The sequence below is a fragment of the Scylla paramamosain genome, chromosome 31, assembly GCF_035594125.1.
Source record: "Scylla paramamosain isolate STU-SP2022 chromosome 31, ASM3559412v1, whole genome shotgun sequence".
Taxonomy (NCBI): Eukaryota; Metazoa; Arthropoda; class Malacostraca; order Decapoda; family Portunidae; genus Scylla; species Scylla paramamosain.
This window is the reverse complement of record NC_087181.1, coordinates 12868651-12891210: the sequence shown is the minus strand read 5'-3', so window position 1 is coordinate 12891210 and position 22560 is coordinate 12868651. Positions and strand designations below refer to the sequence as shown.

General features: G+C 40.4%; 1 protein-coding gene across 1 annotated transcript in view; it reads left to right on the top strand.

Moving 5' to 3' along the window:
• LOC135116327 (nephrin-like) overlaps window positions 1-22560 on the top strand; it is a 322006-nt gene that overhangs the window by 196058 nt on the left and 103388 nt on the right. The window contains 7 exon segments of the mRNA XM_064033681.1: window positions 923-1040; window positions 2956-3146; window positions 5080-5244; window positions 8517-8630; window positions 9189-9333; window positions 17434-17595; window positions 21084-21214. Coding sequence (XP_063889751.1) covers window positions 923-1040; window positions 2956-3146; window positions 5080-5244; window positions 8517-8630; window positions 9189-9333; window positions 17434-17595; window positions 21084-21214 — 1026 coding nt within the window.

Here is a 22560-nt window from a genome sequence, read left to right as displayed (position 1 = left end):
TGTTTTAGTTTATTTACTTTTTTTTTTTAGACCACTCTAGTAATTAATGCTTTCACAGTCTAATACACTCTCGGGGTTCTGTCTCTGGTATATATATTTAATTGGTGTATGTATGTATGTATGTACGTGTGTATGTGTGTGTGTGTGGTAAAATGATACTGCTGTTTGTGTGTTTTTTTGTTTTTTTGTTTTTTGTTTGTTTTCTTCTGGTCATTGTTGTAGTATTTTTCTAGTATGTTTTCTTCTTTTTTCACTCATGTAATTACGCAGAGGTAGTGGAAGTTACCGCCGTTGAAGAGCGTTCTGTTGTACGCAATTATTTCATAAGTACAATTACGTTTTATCCCTCGCTCGTTGGCTTCATTTTTACCTCTTAATGGTCCTGCCCGTATTTGTTTAAACAACGCTAACATTACAGCATTTCCACTAATATCAGAACCCTTCACGGTGGTGGTGGTGGTGGTGGTGGTGGTGGTAGTAGTAGTAGTAGTAGTAGTAGTAGTAGTAGTAGTAGTAGTGGTGGTGGTGGTGGTGGTGGTTGTTGTTGGTGGTGGTGGTGATTATATGGCTATTCTAGAAATGGTAGTAGAAGTAACAGCAATTTTAGTAGTAACAGCAGTAGGAGTAATAGTTGTAGCATTAGCACTCGTAGTAGTAGTAGTTGTAGTAGTAGTAGTAGTTGCTGTTGTTGTTGTTATTGTTGTTTTTGGTGTAGTATTAGTAGTAGTAGTAGTAGTAGTAGTAGTAGTAGTAGTAGTAGCAGCAGCAGCAACATCATTAGTAACAGCAACATTAGTAGTAGCCAGAGAAATAATTATTAAACCTCATCACTATTCCAAGATCTTAATAACCAAACATTCTCTCCCTCCCTCCCACCCTTCCCCTGCTCCCGCTCCTCCCCCTCTCCTCGTCGCCCTCGCAGAACGTGGTGGAGATGACCCTGCGTAACGTGACGGTGGAGGACACGGGGGTTTTTATCTGCAGCGCCAAGAACGAGATCGGTGAGGCGGCGACAGCAAGCACAGCGGTCATTGTAAAACGTGAGTGGTTTTTGCCTTACTCGGTTTAGACTTCTTGGCTTAGTTTTTTCTCTCTCTCTCTCTCTCTCTCTCTCTCTCTCTCTCTCTCTCTCTCTCTCTCTCTCTCTCTCTCTCTCTCTCTCTCTCTCTCTCTAGGAATTGGCATTTTTAGTAGTCCTTTTATCTTTATTTATTTGTTTGTTCATTTATCTGTTTATATTACTGTCTATTTATCCATTTTTTTGTCAGTTTTGCTAATTATCTCAGTTTTTTTTTCTTTTTTTTCTCTTCTTTTCTCCCTAGTCAGAGATCATGTCTCTCTCTCTCTCTCTCTCTCTCTCTCTCTCTCTCTCTCTCTCTCTCTCTCTCTCTCTCTCTCTCTCTCTCTCTCTCTCTCTCTCTCTCTCTCTCAGGTTAGGATATGGATTTTATTCATTTTCTCTTTTCTCTCTTTTTTTCACAGTTCATTATACTCATTGTTTTCCACTCGTCTATTTTTAACTTTTTTTTAATGGTAGTTTGAAAACATCGCCTTTTTTTTTCGAGGTATCCAAAACTAAAGTGAGAATTGTGTTCATGTGTGTTGGTATGTTGTGTTTTGTTTTGCCTCTGTTTCTTTTCGTATATTTGTTTTTCTTGTTTTCATTTTTATTATTGTTGGTGTTAATGTTGTGGTGAAAGGTGCGTGCAGTGATTGAGTGTTCAAATATAAAAAATGATAATTGATAACAGTATTAGTAGCAATAGTTTTATATATAAATGAGGTGTGTGTGTGTGTGTGTGTGTGTGTGTGTGTGTGTGTGTGTGTGTGTGTGTGTGTGTGTGTGTGTGTGTGTGTGTGTGTGTGTAATTATGCAAAAAGGTTCTGCGGTATTAAATTACAGTTTTTATCACATCAGTATAATGTAATTCCTTGTACTTTTTTCCTTGCTTTCCCTCTTTTTGCCTGTAGTAGTTGAATGATTTGTTTATTTAGTAGTGTGGTTGTCTTATTTACTCATTTTCACCTGTGTATTTCATCATCTATTCTCTCTCTCTCTCTCTCTCTCTCTCTCTCTCTCTCTCTCTCTCTCTCTCTCTCTCTCTCTCTCTCTCTCTCTCTCTCTCTCTCTCTCTCTCTCTCTCTCTCTCTCTCTCTCTCTCTCCATTCATTTAATTAACCTGCATACCTTCCACGTCTTCTTTTGCTCTTTCTCCCATTTCCCTTCTCATATACTCTCATATTTATCAACATTTATCTTTTATTTTCCTCCTCAATATGTTCATCACCACCTCATCACCTGCTCATCACCTGCTCATCACACACTTACTTTACCATCTGCTTTTCTTATCTCAGTTCCTCCTCTCTTCACTCCCCTAGTCGCTCACTTTTTTTTTTTTTTGTTTCCCTGGTCATCTTTAATGTCTAAGTTAATATCCCTCGCCACTCTCCCCCTCACACCTCGCCGCCTTCCCCGCCGCCTTCCCCCTCCCGCGTTCCATTACACTCCTACACTTTACGTTGAGTGCAGAATATTACTTTCCTTCGTAGATATATATATTTTTTTTCCGATATATTCTTTAGGACACTATTTCCACCTAAAACCTCTCGTTATAATTAATATATCCTACGCTAGTTTATCTTTCTTTAACCAAATGTAACTCAAAGCAACACAACCTAACCTAACTCATTTTCTCTAACCTATCTAAGCTAACTTACCTTACCCTGCACTAACCTAATTTAATGAAAACTTACCATTCACTTCCCTACCCTGTCCTGCTCTGTTCTAACCTACCCTACTCTATTCTTCCCTACCCTACTTACCCTACCCTACCCTCCTCTTCCCTTCACAACCCAAACCCAGCCCTAACTTACCCTAAACTAACCAAACCTAATCTAACCAAAGTATCCCAACACAAACCTAACCTAACAATCCCTTCTCTGTTCATCCCTCAGATAAACCAATCATCGACAAATCCGCCAAGTACCAGAAGGCGGCTGCTGAGGCGGGGAAGGAAGCGCGCCTTGCCTGCAGAGCGTCCGGTGCGCCCTTCGTCCACTTCACTTGGTACACTCGAGAGAACACGCCTATTGAGCCCGCCATTTACTCCCGCTTCGATGACAGATACAGCGTTGAGACTTCCCAGGTGAACAATTATAGCTGCTATTTTTGTTTTCTCTCCCTCTCCCACTTTTATTTTTCATTTTTCTCTTAGTCTTTTTTTTTATAACTCCAAAGTGAACAATTATGGTGGTCCTATTTTTTTCTCTCTCTAACTTTTTTTCTTTTTATTCTCTTTTTCTAACTCCAAGGTGAATAATTATGGCTGTTCTGTTTCTCTCTCTCTCTCTCTCTCTCTCTCTCTCTCTCTCTCTCTCTCTCTCTCTCTCTCTCTCTCTCTCTCTCTCTCTCTCTCTCTCTCTCTCTGTGTGTGTGTGTGTGTGTTTTTAAATTTTTTTTACGATTTTACTTTCTAACACTCGAATCACTAGAACACTCTTAAAAAAGCTAAATAACTATGACTACATCCTGTTAAAAATAAAGTTTAGAAAAGCAAACTTAAAGAGGAGATTCCTATTTGACTATTGAGTATTAATGATGCTTTTTAATGCTCTTGGTGGTAATCCTTGCTAAACTAACACTAGAATCATTAAAACATCCTTGAAAATTAAATATCTTCCACTCGAACCTCTTAAAAGTAAAGATTAAATGTTGAAGAATAGGAACCTAACAAGAAAGATTCATTACGGCTTATGTATGACTTGAGTATGGCGTATATGGTTTTTAATCCTATTGGTGCTATTTCTTGCTAAACTATAACCATTAAAACACCCTTTAAAACCCACATAACTACCACTGGAGTCTGTTCATATAAGGACAAAACGTTTAAGGATATGAACCCAAGATGGAGGATCCAGTATGATGTAACTTAAGAATCGAGAATCAATAATCACATGCTCAGGTAGGGTTAGAATGCGTGTGGTGCCTGCGAGGAGAAAGAACTACAGAGGGATCGAGTAGTAAAGAAAACTGGATGGCAGGCAGGCTTAGTGATCCCTTGTTCATCATCCAAGGAGATTCAGGAGGAGGATTAGGGATCAGGGAAGGCATTAGGGAACACCTGTTAATTGCTGAGAACTTGACGATAAGAAAGGAGGATCAGGGGCCAGGGAAGATTAGGGATCAGGGAGGATTAGACGTGAACAGTTTCCGGGAGGCCAAGCTAGTGAGGAAGACAAGGAGGAGGACAAGAGAAGGACAGGGAGAGCAGCTTTCCTCCTGTCGTTTCTCACCGCCACTCTTCAAAAGGAAGCTTGCCGGGATGTTTTAAGAGGAGGAAATAAAGAAGATTTAAAACAATACGCGTGGGATAGAAAACGCAGTATTTTTTTAAAGGGAGGAGTTATCGCCAGTGAAAAAGAATAAACGTGGAATAAGAAAAATGTGTGAAAAAACATCTCTTTTCTCTCACTAAACCCCTTTCTCGCCGCCATGTTTATTATTTAGCGCAAATACCGAGCGTGACATTTAGCAATACGAGTATCTTATTGCATTATGAATTTCGCATCCATGGAGGAATGGTCGTGAGAGTAAATACGAGTATGATCATTAAAAAAACTACTCGCACTGTTTCCGCTAAAAGCAAGAAGAAATTTACTAATATAGACTTTCTTGTCACATTGTTCCCTTTATAAACAAAGAAAAAAAGGTAATATATACATTCTTATTAAGGTGCTCTCGTTGAAAACAGTGAGAAAGAATTAATATAAACATTCTCATCATACATTTCCAATCACCAATAGCATCACCAATCATAAATAACACCCATATCATCACAAATAACATCACCAAACACCAGTACCATCAATAGTATCACAGATAACATCACAAAGCACCAGTACCATCAATAACATCACCAATAACATCACCAGTAATACCAACAATCACCAATAACACCACCGATGACATCATAAAACATCAAAAACACACAAAAAAAAACACAAAAAAACGGGAATAACAACAATAACAACAATAACATCATCACCAATCACCACATCTCTCCTTCCTCCCCCAAACAGCTGGTAGACGGCCTGGTGACGTATGAGAGTGTTCTGCTTATTAAAAACGTGACGAACAAGGACTACGGGTTCTTTGAGTGTCTGGCCCATAATACCCTCGGCTCCTCCCGCACCGCTATACACCTGGACATCACGAGCCGCCCAGACACGCCTCTAGATTTGAAGGTACGTTGAATGGTTAGTGGTGGGTTACTGTGGGGTTGGTCGGTAGTTTCTTTCTCTCTTGCCCTCCTGCCGTGTTGTTGTTGTTGTTGTTGTTGTTGTTGTTGTTGTTGTTTCTTTTTCTTTTCTTTTTTTTTTTTTGGGGGGGTGGTTGTGTATTTTGTTTGTATGTGTGTTGTATGTTTTTTTTTGTGTTTGTTAATTTAGTTGTTTGTTGGTTTGTTTATTTTTTTTGTTTGCCTGCTGACTTGTTTATTTTTCGTTTCTTTATGTCTTTGCTTATTTATTTTCTTTTTATCTATTTTTTGTTTATTTATTTATTTATGCGTCTTATTATTTGCTTATTTATTTATTTATTTGTTTGTTTATTTTGTTTATCTACCTATTTTTGCATTTGGTTATCAGTTTATTAATTTATTTACTTACTTTTACTTTGTAAAGTTTCTGTAGTTGTTTTTGTGCTTTGTGTGTTTTCGTTATGATTTTTACCTTTGTGTTTTAACTTTTTTTTTTTAAGACTCATATATATGCACAAGGAGGGAATCCTTTTTGTTTTCGTTTTTTTCTCTGTGTCCTGTATCATTTCTGAAAGATTCATGCACACGATTTCTTTTTTTACTCCCATTTCATCTTAGACATGTAAAATTTATCTTCAACATTCATTCACAGTTCTTTCCCCGCTTTTTTCCTCTTTCTATATCATTTTCTGGAACTCTCATGGAGGAAAAAGAATTTTTATCACAGATTTTTCCTCAGACATGTATAATTTTTCCAGACCATTTACTAGGAGGAAGGAAGAGCTTTTTGTCACGATTTCCTCTGTGTCATTTTTCGAAAACACTCATGCACTGGGAAGCGAAAGAAGGAAAAGCACAAGCAGGGAGGCAAGCAGGCAAGCAGGAGGGGTAGGCAAGGAGGTCGCGTCCCTAATCAGAAGCAGGTGGATTCGCAAAGCGCCTTTCTGAGCAATTGCACGGAAGCAGGAACCTCAGCGTGGCGAGAGAGGAGATAGAGAGAGAGAGAGAGAGAGAGAGAGAGAGAGAGAGAGAGAGAGAGAGAGAGAGAGAGAGAGAGAGGGGATGGTCCGGCCGACGTTCTATCCTGCGTTAATCTTTCAGGATCTCAAGGACTCCTAATTTCTGCGAGAGTGAGATCCCGGCAGGGCAGATTTAGGAGAGACTGCCTCGAAGATTTGTTCTAAAACTGAATGTTCGCTCCTAAACATTCTGGTGGTGAGGGGATGGGCGGGAAGCTGCGGGGCGTGAGGTGTGGTAATGGCGCAGGTGTTCTCAGGTGTCCTTAGCAATGATGGACTGAAGGCGAGGGGGGAGGGGGGGTGGGGGGAGGGGTGTAGGATTTCTCATAGTCCGGTAAAGAGGAAAAGAAGTGGGATGAAATTAAAGTAAAAGAGAGAGAGAAATAAAAATGGAAATTGGATCGTGAGTGTTAGTGCCATGCCATCTGTTAGAGAGAGAGAGAGAGAGAGAGAGAGAGAGAGAGAGAGAGAGAGAGAGAGAGAGAGAGAGAGAGAGAGAGTGGACATCCGGCCATTACCGAGGGAAGAAAAGATGAAAGGAAACCAAAGGGTAAAAATGGACAGAGACGAATGACGCGCCAAAAGTATCAGGCATTTGTAACAATATCGAAACACGGTGAGAGAGAGAGAGAGAGAGAGAGAGAGAGAGAGAGAGAGAGAGAGAGAGAGAGAGAGAGAGAGAGAGAGAGAGGGGGGGGGTTAGAATAGATCGCGCAGGGAAGATCACAAAGTTACATGACATAAAAACTGGTGACGTGGGAAGAAAACAACATTTTTTGGGGTTGTTTTTTTTGTCCATGCGTGTACGAGTGTGTGTGTGTGTGTGTGTGTGTGTGTGTGTGTGTGTGTGTGTGTGTGTGTATGTGTGTGAAATCCAATAAGTCAAATTTCATAAGGCAAGTCGGTGAAACCCTTTGGGAAATAAAAATAGAAATTGAATCATGGAAATTCTGAATACCAACAAAAAGTCACAATCAGCTGTTGAAAATTCCGCCACATTTTGAGTTGATAAGTGTTTTTTATTCCGATTTTTTTTCTTCTTTTTTTGAGATTCTTGGATTAGCAAATATACATAAATAAAAAAATGAAGGTTTGCATGACTGGTCCTCTTCCTGTATTCCCGTAAAAACTGGAATGAAACCGTCCACATTCCCATTCCAAAGAGAAGGGTTTTTTTTCATATATAATATTCGCATGATCTGTTACTTTTCATTTTTAGTCCGATATCAATATAATATTTTGTATGATATTATTATTATTATTATTATTATTATTATTATTATTATTATTATTATTATTATTACTATTACTACTACTACTACTACCACTACTACTACTACTACTACTACTACTACTACTACTACTACTACTACTACTACTACTACTACTACTCTCGTCACTTCGTTGGATTCGACTACTAAAAAAATGGAGAGAAAAGGAAAGGAAAAGAAACTGATTTGATTAAAGGAGTGAAAAGGAATGGACAGAAAACGTCATAAATGGTACAAAAGAACAGTAAGAGAGAGTAAAGGGGACAGGAGGAAAAAATATAATAAATGGTGTGAAGAGGAGGAATGGAATGGACAGGAATTAATTTACTGCCATGGCGACTCTTTGTAAATATTCAGGAAAATCCAAAAAATAAATATATAAATAAATAAATGAAAAATAAAACATGAACACACACACAGAAAAAAAAATAAGAAAGAATAGAACGTTAAATTTTACTCCCTTGAAGACTATCAGAACTATTAAAGAAGCTGTAATAGTGGAAATGTGTGTCCGAAAAGTTTATAGATGAGAGAAAAAATAGTCTCACAGAAAAAGAATTAATTTGAAAGTGCACTGTTCATATTTTCACTTTTTTCCCTTACAGTGTCTTCCTTCTACTATGCGAACTATGGTGATGATGATGATGATGGTGATGATGATGATGATGATGATGAGGAGGAGGAGGAGGAGGAGGAGTTATTTCCTCCCGATTGTCTCTAACCTCATTTCCTTCTTTCTCTCCTTCTTTCCTCTAACTTCTGTCATTTCCTCCTCTAATCTCACGTCCTTCCTTCTTTCCTTCCTTCACTTCACTTCCTTTCACTTCCCCTCTCTAACCTCCTCCTTCAAACTCACGTCCTTCCTTCCTTCCTTCAAACCCACTTCCTTCCATCATCCTCAAGCTCTTTCTTCCTCTAACCTCACGTTCTCTTCCTTCCTCTTACCTGTTGTCCCTTTATTCTTACAGGTGCTAAATTTCACCCACAACTCTGTCGAACTCGCGTGGACTCCAAGCTTTGACGGTGGCCTGCCGCAGAAGTACAGGGTTCGATACCACGTGACCGGCACCGCTAGATACCAGGTGAGAGAGAGAGAGAGAGAGAGAGAGAGAGAGAGAGAGAGAGAGAGAGAGAGAGGGGAGAGAGAGAGAGAGAGAGAGAGAGAGAGAGAGCAGTAGTTTTCTTACATCAGAATGAGAGAAAAAAGTAACACTTACCTACCTCTTAACCTAACCTGTTCTAACCTAATCTATCTTAACCTAACCTAACCTAACCTAACCTACCTACTTACCTATATACTAAACGTAACACACCCTAACCTGACTTAACCTAACCTAACCTGACTTAACCTAACCAAACATAACCTAACCTAACCTGACTTAACCTAACCAAACATAACCTAACCTAACCTGACTTAACTTAACCTAACCTAACCTAACCTGACTTGACTTAACCTAACCTAACCTAACTTAACCTAACCCAACCCACCTTAACCTAATCTAACCTAGCTAGTTCTTAACCTAACCTAATCTAATCCACCCAGACCTAACCAAACTCACCCAAACCTTAACCAAACCCACCTCACTATAACCTAACCTAATTCAATTACCCTTACCGTCTTACCTGTCTCTCCCATCCAGTACACGGACGTCTATCCCGAGAACGTCACCACCTTTATAGTGACTACCCTGCGTTTGGGCACCACTTACTCCTTCAGCGTCCTCGCCTACAACACAAAGGGCGACTCAGAGTACACGGAGCAGGATGTCCAGGCCACCACCTCCAGTGAGTAATCGTCTCTCGTTTTCTCTCACTCATTCACTCATTCTAGAAAAGTGGGCCATAAGTTCTCCATCATTTTCTCTCATTCGGTCCACAGAAAATGGGTCGAGTTGTCGTACGTTTTCTTCGCTCACTTGGTGCGAAGGACATTATTTTTGAGTTAAATGCTTTCTTGTATTCTCTTTTTTTCTTATTTTCTCTTTTCTTGGTTATGAGTTTTATATTTCTGTATTTGTGTATGTTTTATGTGTTTGTGTGTGTTTTTTATTTGTTTTAAAGGTAAGTAAATTTCACGTTTTTTTTTCATATTTTTATTTCATATTTTGGTAAATAACTGAATTTATTGGTATTTTTAGATCCCCTATTTAAGATTAATTTAATTTTCATTTATGTCCATGTTTATTTTTAAGACATATTTATAAGTAATAATGTATCACCGAATGTTTATTTATTTCGTTGCTGCATGAGAGAAACAATTGTTTAAACTAAGAGACTGATACAAAGTAGTAGTAGATTACGTCACGTTTTTCCAAGTTAGGTTTGCATAGAACACTAACAGAGAAAGTAGTAGTAATAGTAGTAGTTTTTGTTATAGTATTAAATTATGTTAGTTTAGGCCATGTCAGGTTTTAACAAAAAGACTAACAGATGAAATGACAATACTAGTAGTAGTAGTAGTTGTTGTTGTTATTGATATAGCTCATATTAGTTTCCGATGTTACGTTTAAAAAGAAAGACTAAAATATAAAGTAATAGTATCATAACAGTAATAGTTGTAGTTGTTACTGTTGTTGTTGTAGATTACGTTAAAGTCATGTCAGGTATGAATAGAAAAACAGATATATTAGATTGTTATTTCAAATCATGTAAGGTTTAGATTAAAAAAAAGATAAAGCAGTAGTAGTAGCAGTAGTAGTAGTATTTGTTGTTGTTGTTGTTGTTGTTGATTTTGTTTTTGTTTTTGTTGTAGATTGTTAGTTCAAGTAACGTAAGGTTTGTATAGAAAAACAGACATGTACGAATGGGAGCTTGTGTCTTTACGAATAGATAGGAACCTTTTGTAGGCAGATAGGAACTTTTACATATAGATAGGAGGCGAGTGCTTCCTGCAGAGTTGGAAAAAGTTGAAAGGCTCCATTCTTTACTGCCATTCGAGTGAATCTATTTCAGCGTTAATCTTGAAAGGTTTTTCTTCCCAATGGCACATAATTGATTTTTCTTCCCTCCGTATGCATGATCACATTTGTTGCTTTAATTGGTGCATTCACTCTGCTGCTTGGCTACTAATTGTTTCATGTATTAGTGTAACATGCTTTTTTTATTTGCACCCGTTTATCATTTAGAGTAATGTGTAAATGTGCTGGTGATGTGCTTTACTATCGCCCTCACTTAGTTTGTTTCTATATGCATGACAATTTATATCCAGACTCTCCGGCTAACTCATTTAAATACAGGATTATTTTTTTCCCCTTAGTTGTGTTGAACTGCGTGTACATGAGTTTCTGGCGTGTTAGTATCGCCTCTCTCTTATCTACCTCCTGTGTGTGTGTGTGTGTGTGTGTGTGTGTGTGTGTTTGTGTGTGTGTGTGTTTTATTTGTGTTAATCATTGTTTATAAGTTCAAGATTGTTTTCCTTTTCTTTCATTTATTTATCATTGGGCTGAGTATTTTATCGTTAGTGTGTTATACGACCGTCCTTCTCCTACATGACTGTGCGCACGTGATTATCCGTACACTGCGCACCTCACTGAGTACAGTACCACATTTTCATTCCCCTCATTTACCGATGCTCCGAGTAAAAATTTGCGTTCGCTTCCCGTGTTCTGCTAACGCTCCTCTGTTAACTCGCGTCTGTGTCCATAGGTTTATCAAGCTTCACACTCGTACACTGCTCGCCTTACTAAGTACATTAATACATGTTCCCTCCCCTTGCACTTATGGTTCGATTAGTGAGGGTTTATTTTCCAGGTGTTTTGCTGGCTTTCCTCTCTAAGCTGGTCCCTTTGCGCATGTGTTTATCCGTACATTGCGCAGTTCATTAAGTACAGTAACGCATTTTCATTCGCCTTGCATTTATCGTCCGAGTAGTGAGGGCTTATGTTCCAGGCGTTTTGCTATCGTTCTCCCTTGAATTTCTACGTGCATGTGTATAATATTATCAGCTTGTACTTCCCAGCTCACTCGCTAAGTACAGTAGCTTTTTTTTTTTTTTTTTTCGCGTATTTATCGTCGTGCTGAGTGATGCGCGCTAATGTTCGAGGTGTGTTTTGCTATCGTCCTCCCTTTAATTTGTTCCTACGTCCATTAATCAATCTACACCCCGCACATCACTCAGTAATTCACTAAGTACAGTAATGCCTCTTTTTTTTTTTTCTTTCTTTATTTCCCTCTTGTTTGAATTTTGGGTTGAGTGATTTGCACTAATGTTCGAGGTGTGTTTTGATGTCGCTTCTCTCTTAGTTCACTCCTCTTTAGCCTACACTCCGCAGCGCACTCAGTCATTCGCCATGTATGATAATATCTTTTTAATTCCCTTTCCTTTTATTGTTGGGCTGAGTGATGTGTGCTGTGTGTGCTAATGTTCGAGGTGTCTTTTGATATCATTTCTCTCTTAATTCACTTCTCTTTCAACCTACATTCTCCATCTCACTCAGTAATTCGTTAAAGTACAGTGATACATTTTCTCCCTTTTCATTTAGCGTTGGGGAAATTTTGTGTGTTAATATTCAAGGTGTGGTTCTCACTCAGTCATTCAATTAGTATAGTAACATTCTTTTTTTTTTTCCTCTCATTTATCGTTGGGCTGAGTTATGTGTACTAATATTCGAGATGTGTTTTGCTGTAGGCCCTTCTCTTTATTCACTCATTCTCTCCTCTTTGGATGTGCTAAACTCACCTCCTCTCCCTCCTCCCCCACACCTCCTCACTGACACTTCGCCGACTCGCTAAGTATAGTTCAGATATTTTTTCCGATAAATATTTAATCTAAGGACGCGGAGAGTCAGTTTGGAGTTCCTTCTTTAATCTCCTTTGATTTGAGAAATTTGCCAAACTTCTGAGAAATGCCGGACTTTAGCAGCCAATCAGCGAGCTATTTCAGTGGCCAACAGCCAATCATTCCCCAGATCACAGCCACTTAAGGACCTCTTTGTCGAACTCCACTGGAGCTGAATTTCAGAAACCTCAGGCCATTGGTTCAGGCTGCAGTTGCCGGTCGCTCTTATCCTTAGTATTATTGGCTTTATTATTAGTTCTTTAAGTAGTGTTAGCCGTAGTAGCAGAAGTAGTAGTAGCAATAGCGGTAGTTAGTTATTTAGTTAGCAGCTGTTAGTTTGCCTTTTTAGCTCCGTGAGTAGTAGTAGTAGTAGTAGTAGTAGTTTTCACATTAATTTCCAAGATCCTTGAAGCAAACACAAAACACATAGCATATAAAGAACGATAACAGTAAAATCTTTCAAGAAACTCGTTACATTGTATATTAATATTGTTCGAAGCAGTGGCAATAGCAGCAGCAACAGCAGTAGTAGTAGTAGTAGTAGTAGTAGTAGTAGTAGTAGTAGTAGTAGTAGTAGTAGTAGTAGTAGCTTAGTAATAGTAGTAGTAGTAGCATGTGAACAACGAGTAACCCTTTCATACACACCTATTGCAAAAACTTATTCATAAACACATCTCCTTATATACAAAACCTTTTCCTATACTGTTCTTCAGACACACAGCACCTCTTGCAAAACATATTCACATAGACTCCTTCATATGCACAACGCCTCTTCATGTACACCTCTTAGAAATCCTCTTAAAAACCCAGTGACCGTGCCATCAAGCAGTGCGGGGAGGAAGGAAAGAAGGAAGAGGAAGGGGATGCATCTTGATTGCTTTTCCAAATCCTTCGCTAATCCTTCCCAGCCTCGCCATAATCCTGCATGGCGTCACGGATTCCTAACACTTTCTCATCCTTTCCTCCCCATTTTTATTTATATTTTCTTAAACTCAAGCAGCACCTCAGATTTCTCAAACCCCCTGAAGCAACTTTCCCCACACACACACGCACACACGCACACAGCTATGCAAACAGCGCAGTAATAAAAGTTGTGGCGATCGCTATGAGAATATTTGCATGACGCGCTAAGAGTTTGTGGGCAAGAAGTGTTTTTAGAAGTCTCTGATGCATTGTGGGTGGGTTTTCATTTAGAGAGAGAGAGAGAGAGAGAGAGAGAGAGAGAGAGAGAGAGAGAGAGAGAGAGAGAGAGAGTTTAGAACGCATCTCATTTTTCTTAAACTTCTCAAAGCATTTCGTGATTTTTGATTGCGTCTGGCGTGTGTGTGTGTGTGTGTGTGTGTGTGTGTGTGTGTGTGTGTGTGTGCGTGCGTGTGCGTGTGCGTGCGTGCGTGGATATATCGCGGAATTCTGATATGCGTTATTAATGGCATTCTAAACGCCCTCCATTACCCGCCAACGTGACAAAAAAAATCTGACGCTGCGACATTTCTAACTCGATATAATTAAGGCTTTTCGTCCCCTGCTAGAGAGAGAGAGAGAGAGAGAGAGAGAGAGAGAGAGAGAGAGAGAGAGAGAGAGAGAGAGAGAGTTACCTTTCCTCTTGAGTCTTTCGATCCTCGCCAAAGAATTTCTGTCTATGTATGTGTCTTCTCCAGCCTTCCCTCCTCCTCCTCCTCCTCCTCCTCCTCCTCCTCCTCCTCCTCCTCCTCCTCCTCCTCGTCTCCACCGCCGTCCGGTGTCAAATATTTATCGTCAAGTGGAGAATAATGATGTCACTGTGCCGTGGAAGCCGCCGCCATGTTTACAAATTGTGTTTGATGCAGTGGAGTGTCTTCGAGTCGGGAGCAGTGAGGGTTAGGAGGACTCTCTCTCTCTCTCTCTCTCTCTCTCTCTCTCTCTCTCTCTCTCTCTCTCTCTCTCTCTCTCTCTCTCTCTCTCTCTCTCTCTCTCTCACGTTCTCGCACAGACTACATTCCCCCTAAATCGTCCCGTAAAACCTTCGTCTAATACTCCAAAGAACAGTTCTTAGAAGTAATTTCCCCCAGTGAGTCTATCTCCGTCATTCGCAAACGTTTAATTTCCTGGCGGGCGATGTTCTTACTGCAGGGAGAGAGAGGGAGAGAGAAAGAGAGAAAGAGAGACTCGTGCCGGGAGAGCAAGAAAAGATTAATTTTCCCAGTGAAGAACGAAAGTTAAAGAGAGACAGAAGAGGCACTAAGGAAAGGAGAAAAGAGAGATTTGTGGGAAGATTAGAATTTTAAGGGCAAGAGGAGTCAGATGTAAAAGGAGTAAAGAGGCGGAGATAGAGAGAGGAAGGAAAAAATTGTGTGAGCTAATGAGAAAAGTGAAAGTGGAGGAAAGACTTGACTTTTTTTCATGGAATTGTAGGAAAAATCTGAGCTACAGTGAATTATTGGGTGATAATTAGTGCATTGTGAAATAATTAATATACATTATCTTTATTAATGGAAGTGGAAGACGTTTAAAATTTTGTTCATGAAATCATAAGAAAAATTTGAGCTATAGTGAATTATTGGGTGATAATTAGTACGATGTGAGGTAATTAAAGTACATTATCTTTATTACTTGACAAAGACCTCCTGTAAAATAATGAAAATATAGAAAAAATTACCTTAGTTTTAACGAAAGATATTTTCAAAAAGGGATGGAAAATTTTGTCTTCTAGAAAATTGGGACTCAGACATGAAAATACATTAAGAAAATATATGAAAATTAAAGAACAGGAGAAGTATAAAAGTTATGAAAAGTTAAATTATGAAAAATGTTAAATCACGAAGGCATGGAATTAAGAAAGTATAAAAATTGTGAAGGAAAGCAAACACCAGAATAAAAAAAAAGAAATTGAGGTTCTAAGAAAACAAGATATGATTAAAGATAGGAATAATGAAGTTACAGAAAGTTAACAAAAGAGGGAAAACGAAAAGCAAAATAAAAAGTAAAAAAACGGACAAAATCGAGACCAATAGAAAAAAGAAAAGCAAATTATAAAGGAAGCAGGAAATTGAAAGTCATTTAGGAATTCTATGAAAATGTTTGGTCGCAATCTTTATTATCATTAACCCTTTTGGCGCGACTACACCTCTCTCTCTCTCTCTCTCTCTCTCTCTCTCTCTCTCTCTCTCTCTCTCTCTCTCTCTCTCTCTCTCTCTCTCTCTCTCTCTCTCTCTCTCTCTCTCTCTCTCTCCGTTTTCCCCTTAAACCTCACAATGGAATTTATTTGCACCGTGGCTTTCCTTAATTATAACACACATAGCCAGAGAGAGAGAGAGAGAGAGAGAGAGAGAGAGAGAGAGAGAGAGAGAGAGAGAGAGAGAGAGAGAGAGAGAAATAGAGCTTGGTTCAGAAATCGCCAACTTTACAAATGAGACAGACAGATAGACAGAAAAAAAAAGACAGGGACAGACAAACAGAAGGAGAAAGAAACACAGACGAACACATACTTAAGCTTACTTCAGAAAATCGCCACTTTTACAAACGAACCTTTTTAACAGAAACCCGAAAACTAAGAACCGCAAACCAAGAACCGGGAACCGAAAACCGGGAACCGTGAACCGGGGCCCGCGCTAAGTAATGCCTGGAACCGCGAAGAAGTGTAATTTTCCGGGCAATGGAACCAAGCACGAGGCGACTCCCCTTAAGGCTGACAACGCGTGAAAATTTGGTGATCGTGTCCACGCCAAATTTTCCCTCTTTCACTCCATTAGCGAGGCGCAGTGGGGGGAGGAGGAGGAAGAGGAGGAGGAGTTGGAGGGTAGAGAGAGAGAGGAGAAGGGAAGAGGGTGGAGAGTGGAGGAGGGCTAGGAGGAAGAGGAGGAGGAGGAGAATAGAGATAGAGCAAGATGACGACGACGAGGAGGAGGAAGAGGAAGAGGAGGAGGAAAATAAAGAAAAAGAGTAGGAGAAGGGGAAGAACGAATACATGGGAGAGTAAAGGAAGGAAGGCTAGGAGGAGGAAGACTATAGAGAGAGGAGGAGGAGGAAGAGGAAGAGGAAAATAAAGAGGAGAAGGAGGAGGATTGAGACTTGAGAGAGAAGCAGAGGAAAGGAAAGAAAGGAAAACTGGTGTGTGTGTGTGTGTGTGTGTGTGTGTGTGTGTGTGTGTGTGTGTGTGTGTGTGTAGTTCTTCTCCAATACTTTACATGTGGTGACGTTTCTCAATTTGGGTGATGTAGTGCACTGCGGAATGCAAGTGTCATTTTTCCTTTTCTCCTATTTTTTTTTTCCTTTTTTTTTTTTATATCGTTTAACTCATACGCGTGGCAGGGAATCAGTTGGGGAAGGCATTTTTGGGGGGTTGTTAGCATGGGTCGGCTAGGGAGGGCGGGGAGGTGTCAGTTTGGGGCTCCTCTCCTCCTCTCCCCGTCTCTCTCTCTCTCTCTCTCTCTCTCTCTCTCTCTCTCTCTCTCTCTCTCTCTCTCTCTCTCTCTCTCTCTCTCTCTCTCTCTCTCTCTGTTTCATTAAAGTATAAATATCCTTTTTTCCCACCCCGCTTGATTTTTTTTTTCTTTCTTTTTTGCATGAGGAGCTTGATTCTCATTGGCGCTTTTGTTGTTTAATTTTGTTTAGTTCAATTTGGTGCCGCATTTTTCACCTTTGTTTGCGTGCATGCATGGCGGTGGTGGTGGTGGTGGTGGTGGCGGCGGTGGTGGTGGCGGGGGATGGATAGGGGAAAGTGTAGTGATGGAATGATGTTTGTATACGGGAAATGAAGCTTCATAGTGTTGATGGTACTAGCGGTGGTGATGGGAGTGATTGCAGCAGCAGCAGCAGCCGTAGTAGCAATAGCAGCAGCAGCAGTAGTAGTAGTAGTAGTAGTAGTAGTAGTAGTAGTAGTAGTAGTAGTAGTAGTAGTGTGGGAGAGATGGTAAAATGCTTAAATCTTATGTAATGTTACTTGCATGTACTAGCAGTAGTAGTAGTAGTAGTAGTAGTAGTAGTAGTAGTAGTAGTAGTAAGAGCCTAGGCGCTGATGGTAAAACAAAAAACAAAAATAATCAAAATATTAGTGGTGCTTGCATGCTGTGGTGGTTGTGGTGGTGGTGGCAGGGTAGTGGTGGCGGGATAGTAACCATGCCCTTCCCCAGGCACGGCCCCGCCCACAGACACGCCCCCAACGCAGGCTCCGAGCGCCCGCATCTCTGGTCTCATCATCATCATCGTCACGCTGGTGGGGGCGGCTCTGCTTGTCCTCAACGTGGCTCTTGTCGCGTGTTTCATCAAGAGACGCGCGCGAAAGAGACTCACAGGTTTTGTAACACGCCCTTGTATCCTTGAGCTGGGTGTTATTGTGTCCATGTGTCCAGGTACCCCCGCCCTTGACTGAGGTAGAGCGCGCGATCTCAAGAGTTCTGGCGGATAAGGCAGACTTACCTCGTGTGGTGACCTTATCTGTGTCTACTGTGGGAGGTCTGCTGGTGCTGGTCAACGTTGTACTTGTGGCCTGCGTGTTGCACCGTCGCCGCCGCCGTCAGGGTAGTCAGGGTAAGGCGCCGCCACTGTTCAGGCTGCGCTTCGGTGGTGGTGTTGGGTAGTGATGGTGATGCTTATGGTGGCGGGAAATTTGATTGTGGTTAATTGTGGAATGGTAGTGCTGTAGTTAAGGTCTGATGGGGAATGAACGGCTGTGTCAAGTGTGTGTGTGTGTGTGTGTGTGTGTGTGTGTGTCGTGAACATTGCTACTGTAGTGTGGTAGTGTGGTGTGGTGCTCTAATGATAATGGCTATAGTGGTGGTGCTAGTGGTGGTGGTGGTGGTGGCAGTGGTGGTGGCGATGGAGTGGACATCTGAATGCATGTGAGGAGATAATGCTCGCTAGATAGTGGAGCGTGGTGGTGGCGGTGGTGGTGGTAATGTGTGTTAACTGCGGTAATTATAAGATTGCTATAGGTGAGGCTTGGACGTGCGTAGTGGTGGTGGTGGTGGATTGGAGTATCAATAGTTATAATGGTAATAGTTGGTGGTGGTGGTGGTGGTGGTGGTGGTGGAGTTTGAGGCAGAACAAAAGGGAGGCAAACTGTTGGTGGCAACATTGATGGTGGGAACTTGTTTGCAACGAGTATTGTTGGTGACACTTAACTACCTCCTTTCTGCTACCCTGGTATTATTATTATTATTATTATTATTATTATTATTATTATTATTATTATTATTATTATTATTATTATTATTATTATTATAATATCAGCATTACTACTACTACTACTCTTTTTTTTTCTTCTTTTTATTTGTCTTTTCCTTTCTACTACTACTACTACTACTACTACTACGACTACTATTATTCTTTTTTCTTTTCTTCTTTTTATTTGTCTTTCTCTTCCCACTGCTGCTGCTGCTGCTGCTGCTGCTGCTGCTGCTGCTGCTGCTGCTGCTGCTACTACTACTACTACTACTACTACTACTACTACTACTACTACTACTACTACTACTACTACTACTACTACTATTGCTACTACTACTACTACTACTACTACTACTGCTGCTGCTGCTGCTGCTGCTGCTGCTGCTGCTGCTGCTGCTACTCTCTTCCTTTTCTTCTTTTTATTTGTCTTTCTCATTTTATCACCATCTTTTCCCTTGTCTCATTTTCCACTCCTTTTCATTCATACTCTCACTGCCATTATTATTATTATTATTATTATTATTATTATTATTATTATTATTATTATTATTATTATTATTTTCATATCAACATCACCATCATTACTATTGACATCACAGGGAGTTTACTACACTATTGTTAACAGGGAATTATAATGATGCACGAGGTGGTGGTGGCGGTGGTGGTGGTAGTGGTGGCGGTAGTGGTGGTTGTCGTAGCGACAAGAATACAAACGCTTCAACTTTTCTTTTTATTTTTATTTTAACGGTTTTTCCTTTTAACTTGAATGATTACAAGATATATCTGCATGGCGGGTTGGCAGCTTGATGACCAGAGAGTGTTGATGACGGTAATTAGGTGAATATTTTGGGAGGAATAAATTACACTGAAGGAGGAGAAAAAAGAGGAAGAAGAAGAAGCACGAAGGAGTTTGATTACTTGTGTACCCAAGAATTGAACTTTAAAGCATAAAGGGGGTGGACTAAACTTCCCCTGTCCCCGTTGCAACACTGGCTTTCTATATTTCATTTAGTCAACACACGGTCCAAGTTTTGTTTGAGTTACCGCTGTTGGTGTACTCCGTTTTCGTTCCTGCTTTTCCGTTTTCTTTGTAGGTACGTTTCTTAGTTTATTTGTAAGATGCCTTTGTGAGGACCTTTCATCTCTCTCTCTCTCTCTCTCTCTCTCTCTCTCTCTCTCTCTCTCTCTCTCTCTCTCTCTCTCTCTCTCTCTCTCATCTTCCTTGTCTAGTTCCTAATATCTCACGGGTTACTTAATTAAATCAGGGTTTTTCCATTTTTCCCCCTTGTATCTTCATTGCTTTCCCTCCTTCAGATCCTTTATATTCTGCTCCTCACCTTTAGCTAATGAATGTTTTAATCTTTGCAATCTGTCATCGTTTTATTTATGTTTTCTTTGTAACGCATCGGGTGTTCATCATATTACGTTAGATTTATTTCTCTCTCTGATTTTTGTTATAGTTTTTCCATATGCTCTTAGTTAAATTATAAATATTAGTGAATTAAATGCATCCACTCTTTCTATCACTCGTTAGTTTTATCATTTTAGACGCATTAGCATTACTACCACCGTTTTGTATATAATCTTCGTTAAATTTTAAATGTTAATGATTTAAGGACATCTACTTTTCTATCACATGTTTGTCTTGTGATTTTCGAAGCATTAGAGTCAAAATTTTCAGCTGCAATGAGATCAAACACTTTTTTTTTTTCATATCTTGTCGTCCACCCCATCGCGACTCCCAGAATCCCTTAGGAGAATCAAAACCCTTTTACGAATGCGATATATATGCTCCAGCTCCCTTCTTATTACCGATGCGTTTCTTGTAACTATGGATAATCAACATCGTTCGTATTTCGCATCTGGTCGTCGTCTTCCTCATATCCCTCTTCTTTGAATCTCTCCAGAGCCTTAGCAGGATCAGAAGCCCTTAAGAAACACAGTATAATGTATTCCAATTCCCTACACAAACACTTCTTAGGATTGCATGAGGAAATATCATCTTGTCTCATTTGATTATGTCTTTCTCCATTTCTCTCATCTCCGTCATTTCTGTGTCTTGAGCGAATCAGAAACCGTTAACAAACTCAGCACAGTATATTCTGATGCCTTATACATTAGGAGGGATCAATATTTTGTCTTACATTTTATCATATCCCTTTTTCATTGATGTCTAGATCCTCAGTATCTTAGAATCGAAACCTTGAAAGAAATGCAATTCAAATATTCCAATTCCTTAAGAAACCCAGTATAATGTGTGCTAATTTCTTACACATTAGCAGAAATCAACATTATCTCCACAATTTATCATATTCCTTTTCCTTGATGTCTAGACTCTCAGTATCTTGGAATTGAAACCCTTAAAGAAACGCGGTACATATATCCCAATCTCCTGAGGACACTTTTTACGAGTCGATAGAGGATTCAACATCTTGTCCTCCCCTTCATCACATCCCTTTCTCCGCTGCATCTGTCTCCTTAATGTCCTTAACTTTATTATACAACCAGACTGCCTCTCTATCATATCTCCTTCTCCCTGTGTCCCCAAGCCCCTCTCTCTATAATGCCCCAAGTTTATGTATTAATCTAAGCTCTTTGTCTCCCTTTCTTCTCGCAGCCTCATCTGATAAGGGATCAAGCAAGAGCACCACTATAGAAATGTATGCCCCGTCCTCCTACACTGGCACTGTGACGGGGGAAACGCTGTCCTCGATCTCAGAGAAGTCCCGGGAAAGTTACACACACGAGGTAAGTTTGCTCGGTGGCTAGAAGAAGGAGGAGGAAGAGGAGAATGGGGAAGGTAGTATTGGTGGTGGTGGTGGTGGTGGTGGTGAGTGAGTGAGTTGGTGGGTGTTGTGGTGGATTTGGGTCTCTCTCTCTCTCTCTCTCTCTCTCTCTCTCTCTCTCTCTCTCTCTCTCTCTCTCTCTCTCTCTCTCTCTCTGGCATTTAGAAGGTACGATGAATTATGATTATGATGATACAAGCACAAGTCTCTGATGAGGTACCGATAACTTTCTCTCTCTCTCTCTCTCTCTCTCTCTCTCTCTCTCTCTCTCTCTCTCTCTCTCTCTCTCTCTCTCTCTCTCTCTCTGCCTGATCTTGACTTCCACGTCTATTTTTTTTTTATTTGCTTCTAGTTATTATATTTATTTTCTCTCATTGTTAATTTCCACGCATCATTTCACTGACCTAATTTACTTCTGTCCATATCACGCTCTCTCTCTCTCTCTCTCTCTCTCTCTCTCTCTCTCTCTCTCTCTCTCTCTCTCTCTCTCTCTCTCTCTCTGTTTCCCTCATTCCATACTTCTTTTCCCTTTTCTGTCTCTAATTTCTGCTTTTTCTCTCTTATTTCGGCTCATTTTCTTCGTCTGACACTCGCAGACTCTCTCTCTCTCTCTCTCTCTCTCTCTCTCTCTCTCTCTCTCTCTCTCTCTCTCTCTCTCTCTCTCTCTCTCTCTCTCTCTCTCTCTCTCTCTCTCTCTCTCTCTCTCTCTCTCTCTGTCCCTTTCTCTCTAATCCTGTCCTTCTTTGTCTCATTAATTCTCTCCTCCATCCCAAATTATATCTTGCTTTCTCTCACAAATTCTGCCCTTGCCTATGTCCCCCCCTTTCTCTCTCTCTCTCTCTCTCTCTCTCTCTCTCTCTCTCTCTCTCTCTCTCTCTCTCTCTCTCTCTCTCTCTCTCTCTCTCTCTCTCTCTCTCTCTCTCTAAATCTCAATCTGTCCCTATACTTCCGTAACCAAAACACAAAAACACATTTCAACATCAAACGAAGTCACGAAGAGAGAATCAAGCCTCAGTAACCTTTGAAATCCTGAGTAGCCAATGAATTAGCAGCATTTAAGGCCTCTGTAAACTAACTTGACATGCCCTCGCCTCGCCCCGCTGAGTCCCGCGTATGAGGAGCTGCGGGAGTCAAGAGGTGCAGCCCATCATCAGTCGATCTCCCAAGCTGAGAGAACGAGCGAGAGGAGAAGGAGCGGTGGTGATTATCAAACGCTAAGTGGCTGTAATGGTTAGCGTTTCACTGCACCTTGATGCGCACATGAGGGTTTTTTGAGTGTATGTGTGAGAGAGGTTGAGTGTGGTCGTG